Here is a 17287-nt window from a genome sequence, read left to right on the forward strand (position 1 = left end):
TAGTGATAGGATATTGCCATTTTTATTTATTTTTGAGCAATTAAGATTGCTTTTTGATGCCACCTTGCCTTGGTTTAGCAGTAGTGTTATTCGCTTTGTGATTGATATATACCGAGTCAAGATCATTGTTTATGTCTTTATCTGATAAATTAACCAGAGGAAAAGCGATGTCGTCAGCTACGATGGGGCTCTTTGTTTCACTTTTTGTGGCTTGGTGTTTAATTCGCTTAGTAATTGCAGATAACTAGTGGTGTTCAATTGCTTTGTATGGCAAATTGCTCTTAGGTAAGGCGATGCTGTGTCGCGAGACATTGGGATTTATTCCTTTTACATCCACTGAATGTACGCCACATCGAATTGAAATAATAATTGATATCTAAATCAAGAATTTCTTATTTCATACATAGTTAAATGCATTTATTAAGAATATATTTTTTATTTTGTTTAGTCTGCTTGAAAATAAATAAGGTAAAACCACCAGTAGTTGATAGCTATTAGTTCAGTTTACAATTATATATTCATTACGATTTCTTATCAATACCTTTGCTTTTTAAAAGTCACAACTGCGAATATTTTATCTAGCATATTTTTAAGACTAATTAATGCACACAACTAAATAACGCTCAAGCTCCAAATATACCTACCAAAAGTTACTTCACTAAACCATAAAAAAGAAAGCTATCGTATAGTAACGGCTCCTGGAATTTGGGGGCACGTGCGGCAATTAAGGGCTGAAGATAACAATAAGATTAGTGTTCGAGAACATGTAAAACACTTCGTTCTTTCTAGAAAGTTAGACTTATCGCCATCATCCCTTTAACTTCTCAACCTTAGGCCCTGCAAATATCCCGGGGAAAAAAATCTGCAGGCAAATCAAACTTTTACATTTATCCGATGAATACTCCGTTCGGAATTTATTTTAAACCGCCTAATGGGGTACTCTAGGTATTACTACGAAACAGGTATATTGGAAAAGTAGGAGTCACGAATTTCTTTAAGTACTTTCTCTCGAGCTTAAGTGCTTCTGAAAAAAAAATCTTCTGCCTTTTTAAGTGTATTCCTAGATGGCGCTTCCAAAGCTATCACGTTCATTCAGCCACTTTTGGGAACGAAGAACGGGAACATTCCAGTTTTAGAATAAGAGCACCATTTAAATTCCCTGCTCAAATTCATTTTGTTTGCAGTTGTGAAAAATGCTTTCTTTTATTATTATTTCTTTTCTTTTTTTTTAAATGTAAGAGAGTGACGTGACTCTTTCGTCGTAAAAAGGATTCTGTTGCGCTTGGGATAAAAAAGTTGGAAATACAGATACACGGGACTAGAATAGAACTAAGTTGCTTACTCCATTTGGGATAGTAAAGAGATTCTCTCAATATTCTACCTACGCAAACTATTTGAGGATTCGGCAATCAAAAATGCTGTATGACATAATAGCCTTGGTGTCACATATATTATACAGAAGAGTAAAAATTATATTTATACCGTCATAGCTGAGAATAAACAGATAATCCAGATAGAGCAAAGCTAATTTTACTGACCCAAACTAATTAGTAGGCAAGTTATAAACGACTTTAATATCAGAGCAGGATCTTATTTATAACAGTGGTTGTGTGAAGTAAGTATCATGGGCAAATATGCTCTAAGATGTTCTCGAAACTTCTTAAAATTAAACGAAAAGTAATCAATAATGGAAGATTAGGTAGGACTAAAACCGTTTGGAAGCTGCGTGATCTACAGACAGAGCTAATGAAATCGCTGAACAGCGGCGCCATATTTTTGTCAAGTGCATAGACTTAAAATTTCAAAAGTAAGCAGAAATTATAAAAGGTAACCACAATTTTAAAAATTCAACAAAATAATACTGTAAAATTGAGTGTTTACAGTACATAGAAATTTTACAGGAAAAAGTAAGTGATCGCAGCTCCAATTGGTACTCCACGTTACTTATGGTATGTAGCGTATAATTTTCAATTCCCACACCTCTGTCGAGCTCTATTCAGTGCATTATAATGCCAGTAATGATCCCGCTTTTTATAGACTGCCAGCATGGTTGCAAGTAATTTTTACCGTAAAATTGCAGGAAATATGTTTAGGGTAGATATTATCTATTTCTTTCTTGATCTGCACCAACAACTCATATGGGGAAGGGACTGAACGGGAAGTAAGTGAAAAATAGCTTTGCATTTTTATTACTTACTAGTGGTACCCGCACGGCTTTGCCCGTTGTAAAAAAATTAAAAAGTCATTTGATTCGCCTGTATATTTGCAAATAATGGATGATGAATTTCTCGCCAATTTGCTATGTAAATGGCTCACCCATGTTACGGTTCCACGTTATGATAATTTGGTAATTTACTCGTCCACGTTATGATAATTTTCCCGATAAATTGTTCTTGAAATTGGAATCGAAAAAGAATAAAATCGAATTTTCGAAAAATCGTTTCGAGGTGCTCACCCCTATGCAACGAATTAACTTTGTGCCAAATTTCATGAAAATCGACGGCACGGTTTAGGCGCTATGCGCATCACAGAGATCCTGACAGAGAGATAATCCAGACAGAGAGACTTTCAGCTTTATTATTAGTAAAGAAATGACTCATTCTAGTGCATTATATAGTATTCGGAAGCCCGAATTTTTAATTTTCTCGCAATCCGGACATTTGGTTAACCGACATTAGAAATACTTTAACATATAAAATGACACGCAGTGAATTGGACGATTGTTTTAAAAACTTCATTAAGGGTGAATGAAAATACCCAGAAAACATAAAAGCCTTTAGTTTTAAAACTCAACAAACTTCTTTCCAAGAATTAACGGCTTTAAAATATTCAACATCCTTCTGCAAGCATTTGAAAAGTCTTAATCTAACTTCGCCCATACACTAATGCAGAGTCTCTGCAAGACTTCGTTTAGTTTCTTCCTGAATTCAACACACACTTCAGAGAGTAGAAACCTCAAATTTACGAAGAAATTCAACGAATATCAATAGTTATTCTTCAACAGGTGGTGGGTAATGTTAGCAGAAGACCAGGAGCGTGCAAAGGAATTGTTTGTTTCACTGTTTCTCAACTGTTAGGTAACCTTTAGACTGGTGTTAATTATCTTACATTAGCCTACTAACTAAAGTTCGTTTCAGTAGCTATAATGATGTTGTTAATTTTCTTTGTCTGAGAATGGCAGCTATTGAGCTTATATTTTGCAAGGAGGTAAGAGTGAGCATCATTAATTCGTTGCTCACACCGCTCCCGTAAAAGTTTTACACTAAAAATTGAGAAATTACACGTTGAATTAATTTAATTACAACTAGCCTGTTGATTCAAAACATAATAAAATAAGTTTGAAAGTCATGATCCAAGAAAATAAGAACGCTATATAATATGACATAAATATTTCCATTTCGTACTTATTCCATTTAAATTATTATTTTTTTCTTATTGTTACATTGCAATATGCTAAATGTAAGTATATTTATCCGCATTTCAAAATTTTGACATGCCTAGAAAAAAGAAAGTCAGATAAGCTATTTCAGACATTTACTGGAACAGACAGGAAAGAAGCTGTTGTACTAGTGATAAACAAAAGCTACAGTGAAAGTATTCCTTCCTTAATCAAATGCTGCATCACAAGATGACACTTTAAATCAATTCACAGAATCATCTAAATCATTCTATCTCAATATCAAACAAATACGCGAAAGATGTCCCTATTGTGTGTCAAGACGACATGAAATTTACCATACCAAAAGTCAAAACAAAACGAAACGGCAACAATTACTCTTATTTTTCCAGCTAAATTTAGATTAAAAAAATATGCGTCTCACTGTTTGCACTCACTGGAGGAACAGTGAGATAAAATTGTATTTCGTTCATATATTTTTTTTTTCATTTGTGAATTCGTAGATTTTTCCTAGAAACACTTTCATAATACCTATTACAGTGACAAATACAATGATATTTGAAAAGAAACAAACATGTGTTCCGTGTTTTTTAATAATGAAAAATGTAATTGAATTTTTGTATCTCGCTGTACCCACTATTTTCCTATATAATGCTTTTAAAATTAAAATCAGGTTCCAATATTTTTATTACGAATTTTTAATCCGCCTGATCTATGCAATGGGATTAGCCTTTAAGTAAAATCCCTATGGAATAATATGATTTAGAGTATTACTCTCACATGACCAGCAGCAGGTCAGTTTTCTCATATTTCTCACATTACCATGATCCCTACAGATTTGCCTTACCAACTTAAGTAATAAAAATTTCCAATTTAAAAAAAAATTTTCCATCAACATCAACAAATTCGAAGTTCAAACATACAATTTTTCTGAGTACAACGTTACATACGGGAACATTGTGTTACTGATCTTACTATTGATCACTCTCAATCAGGGAATGGGATGAATCAAGTTGTTTTAAAATTTCATAAAAACGAAACAAAAAAATGGTGTGTACCATGATGTTTTAAAATGAACAATACCTGCATAATATTTATTTAAAATAGATTATTTTTTGACCTGAACAAGGTCGGAGCGGGCCGCTAGTTGAGTTTGAAATAAGAGTCTACGCTATTCCTAAAGCTTATTCAATGAAACAAGAATCTTCAGTATTCGTAATCATTGTAAGGTGTTTTGAACAACAATTGATAAATATATTAAACCAGAATTGCTGTAAAGTTTGGGCAGTTATATTTTAATAGATTTTTCGTTATCGATCCACAATAAAAGATTGATATGATATGGTCTGTCCAATGTGTAAATAGAATTTATGGAAGTTCCTGAAAGTGAATTTTTTTAGTGTGCATACGGAAATGAAATACAAATCTTAATATTCATGAAGATTTTCTAGTCTGCGATATCTATAGAGGCAGTATGATGTCCTTTTTAGTCTCATAGAAAAAGAAATATATATATATATGATCTCGCTTCTCCAAACAAACGGCTCATCTTCGCAGCGGCGGTGTACGGGAACGGGACTCGGGAGCTCGGAGAGAATAGAAAGAGAGAGAGAGGGCTCCTCCCTTGGCCCCTCCCGATTGGCCGTGACGCGCGTCGCCTGCGCAGCCCCCCAACAGGTGCACAGGTTGCGGAGGAGGTGGAGAGAGAGACAGAGGAGCGCCCGGGCATCCTTCAGTCAGTCGACCGCCATGATGTTGCCGTGGACTGCTGTGGTGCTGTGGTGTGCCGCCCTTGCCCGGGCGGCTCACCTCATCGACTTCTCCAACGTGCTGCACAGGAACCTGGCCAATGTCAAGAGAGAGGGTGAGTCAGTCCCCTGCCACCCTTTCCCGTCACGTCTTTTCCTTTCTTCCTCTATGTCCACGAGGATATTTTTTTTTCACACCTCTTTCTTTGCTTGGTTACACTTTTTAATATAGGTATTCATTAACAAATATATTTGTTTTTCCTGTCCAGTTATTTCTAAAAATTATCCAAGACCACGAAAAGATTTCTCAAATGGATACTCGATACCCAGGGCTTAATTTCTGACAATAGGAGAATGACAGCCCAACAGTCTTCAGGTCTCTTTTTCTTGCTCAAATCTGCTCAATTCCAGTAAAATGAGTAACAAAAATCATCTGAATTTGAAAAGAAGTGCAGGAACAGAGCTCTCATGCAACTAGACGAGATTATTTTCAAAAAGAAATAGAATTATTGTTCTTTGAATGTTCACGTTTTGGGAGAGGGGAGGAAGGCGACACGCGACGGGGCGTTGCAAGTGGAGTACATATGACTTGTGTGATAACAGCGTGTCTGGGCTGCAGTGAAATTAATGAGCCAGAAGGATACCACAGTAATTACTCTATTTGTGCTAGCAGCAAAAAAAATGTTTCGATTGAAAGCGAAAAGTTCAGTATGATTGTATTTTCCTATTATTTCAATCGCAAAGCTACACAATTTTGAAGTGTTACATTGTTACATGACTGTCACAAAAGTAGAGCGGTTAAAGTGAAAAAAAAATGTTCTAAAACGAAAAAAGTCTTTATTCGGTTCTGTAAAACGGCAAAAGCGAGGAAGGCAGCGAGAAGCTAATTAATATTACTTTACCCCATTTTTAGTTGCAAACTAATGGTTGTCAACATTCTAGGGCAGCATTAAAGGAAAACATTGCTGGAAATAAGCGTTTCAGTGTTCTAAAATAGATACTGTTACTTTTTGAGTATCTCAAAAAGTAACAATTACCAATTTGATCAGGTTAGTACCAAAACAGATTTCGCATCTGGTTTTCTGATTTTTCCACCTTTGAAGAACGAACGACATCCACTCACTTCCACAGCTCAGACAATGAAACCTTAAACCGTATTTCATCCTATTTTAAACCTTTAACTAACCTGTAACACAAAGCATGAAATTTCAAAACATTAGTTTATTTTATTGGGTATGAATACCATCGATGTCCATTTAAATTTATTTTGTCAGATTCCATTCTAAATTGTCCACCCAGTTACGCTCCAAAAGTAAAGTAAACTAAAAGTAAAACAATGGCGTCCCTTGATGCCATTCCGCAAGATATCGCTCATTAATACCATTCGATATTAATGAGCGATAGGACTAGCTGGAGGGACAACCTTTTTTGCTGTCAATTTTGTGCTCAGCATAAGCAAATCGTTACAGAACCATTTTCCAGTGGGCAATTAGTATCTATCCATCAGGCCCGAGCGCAGGTGGCATAGCAGGCAATGCAGATCTCCCTAATCCCCCGGACAAGCCCCTGTGCCGTCACCAGGGTTTATTCATAGGATGACAATCGTTTGAGCCGCTCAAATACCCTATTAGAAGACCCCAAGCAAATGATACTTGGTAAACAGATACCCAGGAACGCATCCGGGTTGGTTGTTTGATAGAGTCAAAATTAATTAACGCTTTCTGTGGTAATGACTTTATGCAAAAGCGGCAATCGTTTGAGCTTCGTTTTAAAGTTCATATTTCTAAAGAAATTACGTCCTACCCTAGGGTACATATCTTGTGATAAGAACACGAACGACTACCCTAAGCTAATAGAAATTTTAAAATCTTCTTAATTCTGCCAGAAAAAGTTTTTTTTTTTTTTTTTTTGAACATGCAAATAATTCTATGTACTTTCTGCTCCACGTGGAATGTCTCACTTACAAAGAGCCGATGACAGAAAAAACATTAATTATATCACGTGACAAAAGTGCACAAAATTAAGATCTGATTGTTCAAGGAAAAGTAAAAATACATTTCCATAAAAATGTTAAAATCACGAAGGAAGAAATGTTTTGCACAATTTTTATACTCTCTGCTCAGAGCCCACTGTTAACTTATTAAGTGTATGACGGAATAAACAATTTGAAAAGAACTTTTAAAATACAAATTATTAATATATCGTATCACATCTATGCTTTTAGTTTCTTCTAATCATACTGCCGTTTCGTGGCGTCCTTTGAGTTCTTTGATTCCTATCATCCAAATCAGATTATGCGGTGAATTTGGAGAAAAATTCAAAATGTGGAACGCTTGGCTCATTTTCAAAATTTTTCGTCAAACTAGTCAAAATAAAGTTCTTATTTGCTCGTCCAACGTTCCCAAAATCAGCATTGCTAAAATTTAAAACTTAATGTTCAATTTTGAAACAAAGCAATCCATTTAAAGTGACGAAGGTAGTATTAAAATGAAAAAAAAAATACCATATAATTAAAATAGATATTAAGATATAAAATAATCCGCCCAATAAATGGAATTAAATGTACAGTAGAAGGATTTTACGGGACAGTTTATCGAGGTTTTACTAAGTGACAAATTCAAAATTACGCTTTCAGTTGAGAGGGTGTACAATCTGTCTGCCCAAGGTTTCTATGGAATTGGCAAACGTCCAGCTAAGGCGCGTCTCTCTGAATGGGGGGGGGGGGGTAAAAATTTGAAGCAACTGTTTCCTTCATTTCAATGTGACTCGAGGCTAACACACATCTGAAAAAGCTGGAATACCTGAAGACTAATAGATTCGTTCATTTTCAACTGAAAACCAGATGTTCACTTTTCCTTCTCATTGGTGGCCAGACTAATTTTATATATCGTATCCCATCATGCTGTTGCGTAATTTGCATCTGTCATAATTTCTATGTAACTTTTGGATCTGTTTTAGCCTTGAAATAGTTTATAGTCAGGTTCATTTAATTTTCCTGGCAACGAGAAATGATACTGCATAATTGAAATTTATTTTATAAGACTAATTTTAGAAAAGTAAAGTGTCGACAGCAGTATTAGAAATATGTCCACAAACCCTATAATCTGAGAGTAACTACAAAAGAATTGAGGGGGTGGGCGGAATTTTTGAAAACGCTTTTTAATTTAATGACTTGATTCAAGGAAGATCTTGAAAATTTGATTTTAAACATTATTTTAAAAATCTCAAAAAGCTTCAAATCCACAATTCTACACTTTATAAAGTTTATCTTTAAAATTAATTCGTTGACATTAACAATTAACTTGAGGTTTATTATTATTCCTTTTTTTTTCTTAGCGTGTGATTTAAAAAAAAATGCCAACCACCTAAAATTGGGCAAATGCTTTAAAATCTAAAAATAAAAATAAAATACCTTCAATTCATTTCTGCGAAAATCAAATCGCATTCTCTGCAATCAAAAAAGAGCTACTTTGAAAATGATAAAAAATTATTGAAATAATTTTACCTCTTCTCCAACCGAAAAGTACTTGAATAAATAGAGCATAGAAGAGTTATAAAAAACGCTTTAAAAAATAAAATAAAATAGCGTTCTAGAATGAGTACAGCATTCCTCAAAAAATCATATAATTTACGCAGAATTGAAAACTTTAAACCTACGGCGACAGGTTGACGAGCGCATTTTTAAGTGAGAAACTTGATATTTTTTGAATAAAATACAAAAGGAAGCAGAAACAGGGCTTGTTGCATTGAAAAATGGTACTTTACACAGTCTGAACACCCATCCATCCGACGATAATTTAGCTATGTTATGAAACATGTTGAATCCTGTCGGAAAAGAGTTGCCTTAAAAGATCAGAATATATGATAATGCAATCCATTTTCTAAATTTGATACTTACATTTTCACAATTTGTGTTAATGGGGTAGTTTCCAAAATTTTAAAAGCATTTTTCTCTGAAAGAGCATGTTTAAAAACATAGGATCTGACCATTTTTTAAATAATTTGTTTAAATTTAATATTTTAAAAAAATACTTAAATCGGCGCGCTTTCATTGTTTATGCTTCTGTCCGATGAAATCACAAATGATGAAATGCCATTCTGTGTTGCCATTCACAGAGCAAAATATTTAATTCGCATCTTTACTCACGTGTATTGGCAACGATATGGTTGATAGCGAGCGTTGAGCTCAATTTTAATTCGTTCCTTGATTATTATAACGTGGAAACGCGGAAGAAAGATGCGCCAAAATGCATCATTTGTGACGTCATCAAGACCACGCCTTGTTTGAAAAATCGGACATTGAAAAAAATTAATTAAAAAATAACTGTTGAGAAAATAAAAGTATTTTCTGGGTACATTTTTTTTTTTTTTTTTTTTTTTTTGCTTATTCTATCAATTTTAGTGACAAAAAGTACTACTTTTGACTGAAGGAAACAACCCCATTATTTCATTTATTTATTCCATCGTTCATCAGATAATTGCCGTATTCATTCGCTGATCAATTCATTTATTGCATTCATTCATTTATTAAAACACTTATTCGTTCATTCATTCTTTTATTTTCTTATTCATAAGCTAGTTTAATTATTAATTTATTTACTCAACAATTAGTTTATCCATTTATTGTTTTACTTATTTATTCTTTCATTCAGTTATTTATTTACTAGAAAATCGCCCTTCAAGGTATGACGGGTGAAAATTGCTTCTACTTTGAACGAAGCAATTGCTGTTAGATGATATTTTGATAGTTAAAATTTTAACCCAAACTCCAGTAGATGGACCCTAAACCCCAGTAGATAGCGTTCTTTGTTGACCACTTTTTCGTTTTGTCACCCTCTTGAAATTACTGTCTTAACAGTAAAACAGTTAAGTTACCGGATCCAGTTCAGCATTGTCAAAATAAATAATTTCCCGGCATGTCAAACATTGCCCAAAACATATTATCAAATAATCATGCCTTTTCACGAGTTTCATTGTTGATGACGTCAAAAGCGTTATTCGATCAGTGAATATTCGCTATTATTAAACATGTGAGGATTCATTTTAAGAACATGGAGTAAAGCGACAATATTCCACTTTTGTTTAAAGGCACGCACTTACTGCTGAAAAATACAGACTAACGCTATAAATCAAGTTTTGTTATGAAGTAGGGGAATGTGAGGCAAAGTGAAATGGCAAAATATTTGCTCTACTTTTAGCGCCGTCTGGAAATATTTTAAATATGTAGTAGCGCAAGTAGTCTATTCCAGTCACGAAAAACATACTGCCGAGGATTACAGACAATTTTTATAAAAAAAGGATACTCATATTGTAATATCTTGTTGTAAGCCAAAAATTATTTTTGAATTATAAAATGATAAAAGTTGTTGCTATGAACATTTTAAATGCCAATTGCGGCCTTTCTAATCTTCGATGCAGTATTTATTTAGTTCATAATAAGCTTATTTGTTTTTTAAGTATTTTGTACAGTTAGTCAAGTACATGCAACGCGAAGTGAAATCGTTTATTTCGTTTACTCACAAATTATTTACTAACAAATTACGCATGCATTTATTAATTAATTCATTTATCTTACTTTTTAGCATTTCACTTCATTCATTCATTCACTTAGTTATTCGTTCATTAACTTATTTTCTTACTTATGTGCCCTTTTATTCACTCATTTTCTTCATATATTAATTAATTAAATTATTCGTTTATTTTTCATTATCTTTTCATTTTTATCATTCGACCTGTTATCTACTGATTCATTAGATCAAATGTATTCTTTTCATTCGAATAGAAAATATTTCATTAGAAACACATTTTATTTTCTACTTTGGCCCATAAAAAAAAGTGATATTTTTTCGCTTTTTTGGAAAGAGCAAATTTATTGCCAAAACTTAAAAATACAGTTTTAATTAAAGTGTTATTATAAAGTGCAATGTTCTTCCTTTATGTAATGAAATTTTCAAAATAAATTTCCAATTTGTTCATTTTGAAAAAACTTAACTATTTCACTTTGCCCCACATTTCCCAACGAATATGATTTACATCCCAAGTTTGAAAAAGAATGTAACTTGTGTTCTTAATCAAAATAACTATCAGCTACAGTTTTATAGAGGAGAAAAAGTAAATTATTACGATGAAAAATTCTGAATTTTTTCATTCCCGACTTGACCCGAAACTCTCAGCTGATCTTGAGGAAACAGCATACAAACATTTAGCAATTTCCTTCTGTTTGGTTCACGTGACTCAATTCTGCCAAATACAAGGACAATATATTAATGGCCGCTTACCGTGCGAAGTAAGGTCAATCAACAGTTCGTATTCAACAAAATAAGTTAATAATTAGAAAGTGTTTGGTGAAAAAGTACATTGTGAACAAATGCTTTTAAATTAATGAATGTAATAGTGGAAAATACTACAGAAGGCTCAAACCCTGTAATATTTGATAAGCTTCAGAAGTCCAAACTACACAAATGCTTACGTAAGCTCAAAGCAATTTGTTAACTTTAGTAACCATTTAAGCGATAAGCCTGTGGGCTCACGGACTGGTCTATTTTTAACCTTGCTCTGGTCTTACTGCTAAGAAGATTAATAGTTAACTCTCTAGTTGCTGTTATTCAGTTTTGTTTTAGGAATCAATCAGAAAGCTTTCTCCCCCAACCAACAAACCAACCTAGCTACTTACCTACCTACCCAAGACAAAACATAATTATAGCATTTTGAAAAATCTTCTACGTTGATGTTTGAAATCGAAGAAAGTTTACAAAACCTACATTATTTGAAAAGCTTCACGTAAAAAGCGAAAATTAGAAATTAACCTTGGTATTACAATATAAAATCATTTACGCGTTATTAGTTTGATCGTTAATATCATAAGGCCGGCAATAATTAAATCTGAAGTGGAAGATCCACAGTTGTTTGAAGAACACCAGACATCAGTAAAATCCTGAAAATGAAAGAAAAAACCACGTCTACACGTGCGTACAATATCGATGAACTTTAAATCAATGTGACCAGAAATTGCTAATGCAATTATGTATAGGAAAACTAATAAATAGCTTCGGAAAAAAGTTAAGGAAAACAATACCGTTTATTCCGTTCGGAAACAAAGTATTCTTCAGACTCAGATTTTCGCGAACTTAACGTTGAACTTCATTAGCATATTTAATGAAACCACATAGACAAATTTTACAATATAGCTTTATAGCTCCGAAATGAAGCGGCGGATTTATCATGTCGTAATTGCAAAGGGTCCCCATAGCCATACAGGCGCCGAACAAGAACAACAAATGCTCATGATTAATGCTTTACGTAGTGCTGCGGCACACAAAAGGGCCCACAAACCTGTAAATAGGCCACTGTCGAAAAGAAAAGGGCCCAGAAACCTGTAAATAGGCCACTGTCGAAATGAAACACATTAAAAGGTAACCGAATGTAACATTAATGCTAAGTAAAACATTATATCATAATATGCTACAGAATGTTTGTAGATTACATGTTTTACTGATATATATATACATATATATAATCAAAGATTTATCATTCCTAAAAATGAAAAAAATAATTTAACTTGAAATGTTTTCGTCTTATTTGTTAAGAAAAACTGTAAGTAATTGTTTATATACTTGATTCTTATTTAAAAATGATTAACATATATGTAATATTTTCCCAAATCAACCCCATCTACTTAAGTTGGTATCAAGGAACTTAATTCTTAAAATCTTGTGAAATCCGCTACATAAGAGCGAGTTCTTCAACATGTAAAATTTTTTGCGTGGTAAGTACGAAACATTTAACTTCATTTTTAAGTCAAGTTACTTTTCACATTTAAACGATACATTTAAGTATTCAACGTAAAGCAATAAACATATCCAATGTCAATTTTACTTTCAAATGGATGAGAATTTTTAAAAAATACAGAAGACAGTATTTACAAAACAATGGTTTGTTATGAACAGTTGACAAAATATTTCATACCTTTACTTTAATAGTATTTTTCAAATCATTTTATGCGTAGAAATGTTGAAGTAATTTACAAAATACTTCATTTAATGAATAATTTCCTTCAGAACAGTGTATATTTTAGGCATTATTCCTGGAAAATCTTAGAAGATTACTGTGATACGATATTTACAAAGCCTATTTAAACTCTACGTGCAACGATACACATGAAAATATTTATTTTGAACCAAATACAAAATTATTAAAGAATCCTGTTGTTATTCACATTAAAAGGACATTCATTTTACTTAAGTAACGATTAATTTCACAGAATTTACCTTTTTTAGGGAAATAAAATGTTGTTTTGATGAAAATGAACAACTTGTGTAGACATGTCCAGAATTAGCTTGTCTCGAACAATCAAAATGGCTACATTTAGGGATCGAATTAGAAGCGACTTTAAACAGCACTTTGCCTTTGAGCAGGAACTCAGTAGCGCCTCGATGGGCAGGTCACAGTGACCTTCCAAAAATGTCCTTATTTAGCAAATTTTGTCTGATGATTTGGCAAAATTCGTAGTTCTATTTGGAAAAATTATCATCATTTGGCGAAATTTGGTGTATCATTTGGCAAAATTTCTCGCAACCGTTTGGTGAAATTTAGGGTTTTATTCGGCAAATTGTTAATTTCCGCACCTTGAAAAAATCAAGTTCGAGGTGGCCCTGCACGAACTTGTTGAGTCAGAATACATGTTTTTCTTTCCATATTCACATTGGTAGTTGTTGCATTTCGGATTCATCTAATTTATCTCATACAAAAGAGGATTTTTTAATGCGTTTTTTTCCCCTTCCTTTTTTTTTTCTTTTTCTTTTTTCATTATCGGAAGTTACAATTAATTCTCAGCAAAACTGAAACATAAAATTATTTCTGATTTTTATTAGACCTAGATAGGTTTTAAATGCCAAAAACTAAGGATTTGTCGAACATAAGTTCATATAGTATATCGGCGCTTCTTTACTTTATACCTTTTCGAACACAGAAAAATATTGCTTACGTGGTCGCTATGTTTGCTCCCCATGCTTTAATTCTACGGGTCTTTTAACTATTGGTAATGATTTTATATATTCATTTGGACGTTTATTTTACATTTTTATGGAACTCTTTTTGATATTTAATGTTTTTTTACACATTATTTTTCATTTAACTGTTTTCAATGGCTTAATTTATATTGTAATGGTACTTTTAATCTTGTTTGAAGGTTTCTTTACTAATAATAAAGCTGAAAGTCTCTCTGTCTGGATGTCCGGAGGATGTCTGGATGTCCGTAGGATGGCTGGGTGTCTGGATCTCTGCGACGCGCATAGCGCCTAGACCGTTCGGCTGATTTTCATGACATTTAGCACAAAGTTAGTTTGTAGCTTTGGGGTGTGCAGCTCGAAGGGATTTTTCGAAAATTCGAAGTGGTTATTTTTCTATTCCAATTTTAAGAACAAAATTATCGTAAGATGGACGAGTAAAATACGAAATTATCATAACGTGGAACCGTAACATGGGCACAAGCCAGTTGACGAGATACGAAATTATCATAACGTGGAACCGTAACATGGGTACAAGCCAATTGGTGAGAAAATTCACCATACATTAGTTGTAAATATACAGGCGAACCAAAAGACCTTTTAATTTTTCTATTACGGGCAAAGCCGTGCGGGTACCACTAATAGTTAATAAAAAGGATAAAAGGATATTGGTATGCGAAATAAATAGTTTCCATGTAACTTTGATCTAGCATAGAGAAAAGTAATAAGGTTACCATACAATTTTAGAATGGCGCCATGCGGTGAATTTAATATATCACCAATGTACCCCTTTTCTAAATTTTAACTCACCAATGCTATGGTACCAATAGATCTGTACCTCAGAGCCAGAAGTACGTAAGTCACATCATGATAGTTTTACAGGAGAGGGGAAACCTTTTTTCTGGCGCATGCAAAGAATGTAACGTGCGCTCTTTTAACCCTGATAAAAAATTGAAAAGATTTTCTTTTTAAAGAATTACGTTAACATGGCTCGTTGCGGAATAGGTTTTTACATACAAAGCATTAATAAACAGAAAAGCGCATTTTTTGAACTTAAGTCAGTCTGGCTCTGAGGTACAGAAATAAAACAATAAATCTGAATAATCTCACAGAAGTTGTTAATGATACGTACGTTAATTTTACTCATAAGAAATTACATATTTTCACAAACTTTTTTTACTTTAAATTATAAGAGATATAAAATGCTTTGATAAATAAGCGTGTAAGAGTAAGCTGTCGTTTAAAGACAGATAACAAAATAATAAAAATTATTCATGATTATGTCAGACAATACGTTTGTATTGATAGAAAAGACTTTTAGAATCATTAAACAAGAATAAATATGGGAAGAGGAAACATGTCTTAAATGTTTTAAGAAAAAAAATCTTGAACTCAATATTTTCTTCTATACATTAGATGCAGAAGAAAGTAATCAATGTTCTTATGTTGTTAAGTAAATTAGAGTTGAACAAAATGCTTTTGAGTTAATGAGTTTTTCTGTTTTGTTTTACTAAATGATCGTTAACATTTATTTCATTAATGGAGGTCCACCCAAAAAACCTTCGAACTACTTCACGTGATGTTTTTAATGTTTCTAAACTTATTGTACCTAGAACTTAATGTAGTAAGAGCATTTATTTCTACTTTTTATTATTATTATTGTATTATTTTTATTTATTTCATTTATTTATTTATTTATTTTTAATTTATTTATTTACTTACTTATTTTTTGAAATTAACGTTTTCTAGAAGGTAAATATTTTCATAACTTAAAGTTGCTGTAACTTCGCGTGAATTTTTATCTAAAACGCGTACCATACTCTCTCTCTCTCTCTCTGTGTAGTGTAGTTATGCGTAAATGTTTTACAAATTAATTTTTATTTTTTAAAATTCCGTTCAATGCTTTATACACAAAATGGTCATAATTAACAAATGTAACACATGAGCTGCATTTAAATGCGATATTTTCTGTCCTTAACGTAAATAACTTATTTTAACGTAATGCAACAATTCGATGGTTTTCAATGCTGCCGAAATCCTAATAAAGTTGGTAAAACTAAGGAAAATGTTTTTTTTTTCTAGGAACTAAAACCAATGGAAACCCCTGGGAGTGTCCCACTAGTTCAAAACCAATCATTCAATACTTTCCATGTTTTGCAGTTAATCCTGCTGCTGTCTTTCGCCTTCTGACTGGTCATGACTAAATGCCCATATATGTAAAAAGTATGTCATTTCCATTAGTAAAACTAGCCAATCAACGTTTGAATACTGCAACAAAACAACTTATAATCATCGCCAGATTCGGATTTTTTACCAATGACAAATTTTCAATCCAGTAACGATATGACACATTTATTGTTATCAGAATAATCTTTTTTTTTTTTTTTTTTTTGGAAATTTAACGGATACTTACCTTCAATACAATCATACAATCTATTTTCACAATTTGTTTCGTAGATACGTTTTCTGTCTTTGAACCGAAACTTGTAACAGTGTCCCAAATTGGGAAAGTGTTTCAAAATTTTTAAACTCATGAATTAATAAGTTAAACTGAATTAATTAAGTGGAAATGAATGTAAACAAATAAGGCAGAAGTAGATAGTAGATAGCCGAGAAAAAATTGGACAAAAATTCAAACTAATGCAGCTTAGTTAAAATAGCTAACCAAAGTTATTTCCGTACTTAAAAATATCATATGTTTTTGAAATTTTCAAAATAATTAAACTTAAAAGCTGAAGCATTAAAGTTCAACCCATATAACCTCAAAAGATAACTAACTATCCATTTATCCTGTAACACCATTCATTTCTTAATGGTGGAATACTGACATGTGTTCAATCACTCAAAAGAAAATTTTTCTAAACGTCCCACATTAGGATACTGTTCGAAGTATGAGTACTTAACTGTAAAAATTAAATGCAAAAGACTGACTTTATTCTTTATTTTTTTGTTTAGTTTTCCAAAGTAGATTGAATGCTTTAAACAATTATTATTGGGTAAAGTGTGCGTCCAATTTGAGTTTGTTGAATTACTTGTTGTTTTCAGAATTACCGCCTGTATTAATTTTTATGAGCGGTAATTCTGAAAACTTTTTTTCAGCGTTTCTAAATGTTAGTTCAGATATCAGAAAACTATTT

The 17287-nt window shown here is 32.7% G+C and overlaps 1 protein-coding gene across 1 annotated transcript in view; it reads left to right on the forward strand.

Annotated features, from left to right (window-relative positions):
* The first annotated feature begins 5114 nt into the window (after positions 1 to 5114).
* Positions 5115 to 17287, forward strand: part of LOC129216189 (IDLSRF-like peptide) — a 74469-nt gene continuing 62296 nt past the window's right edge. The window contains exon 1 of the mRNA XM_054850370.1: positions 5115 to 5261. Coding sequence (XP_054706345.1) covers positions 5147 to 5261 — 115 coding nt within the window. The 5' untranslated portion in view covers positions 5115 to 5146. The remainder of the gene's footprint in view (positions 5262 to 17287) is intronic.

Source organism: Uloborus diversus, chromosome 2, assembly GCF_026930045.1.
Source record: "Uloborus diversus isolate 005 chromosome 2, Udiv.v.3.1, whole genome shotgun sequence".
Taxonomy (NCBI): domain Eukaryota; kingdom Metazoa; phylum Arthropoda; class Arachnida; order Araneae; family Uloboridae; genus Uloborus; species Uloborus diversus.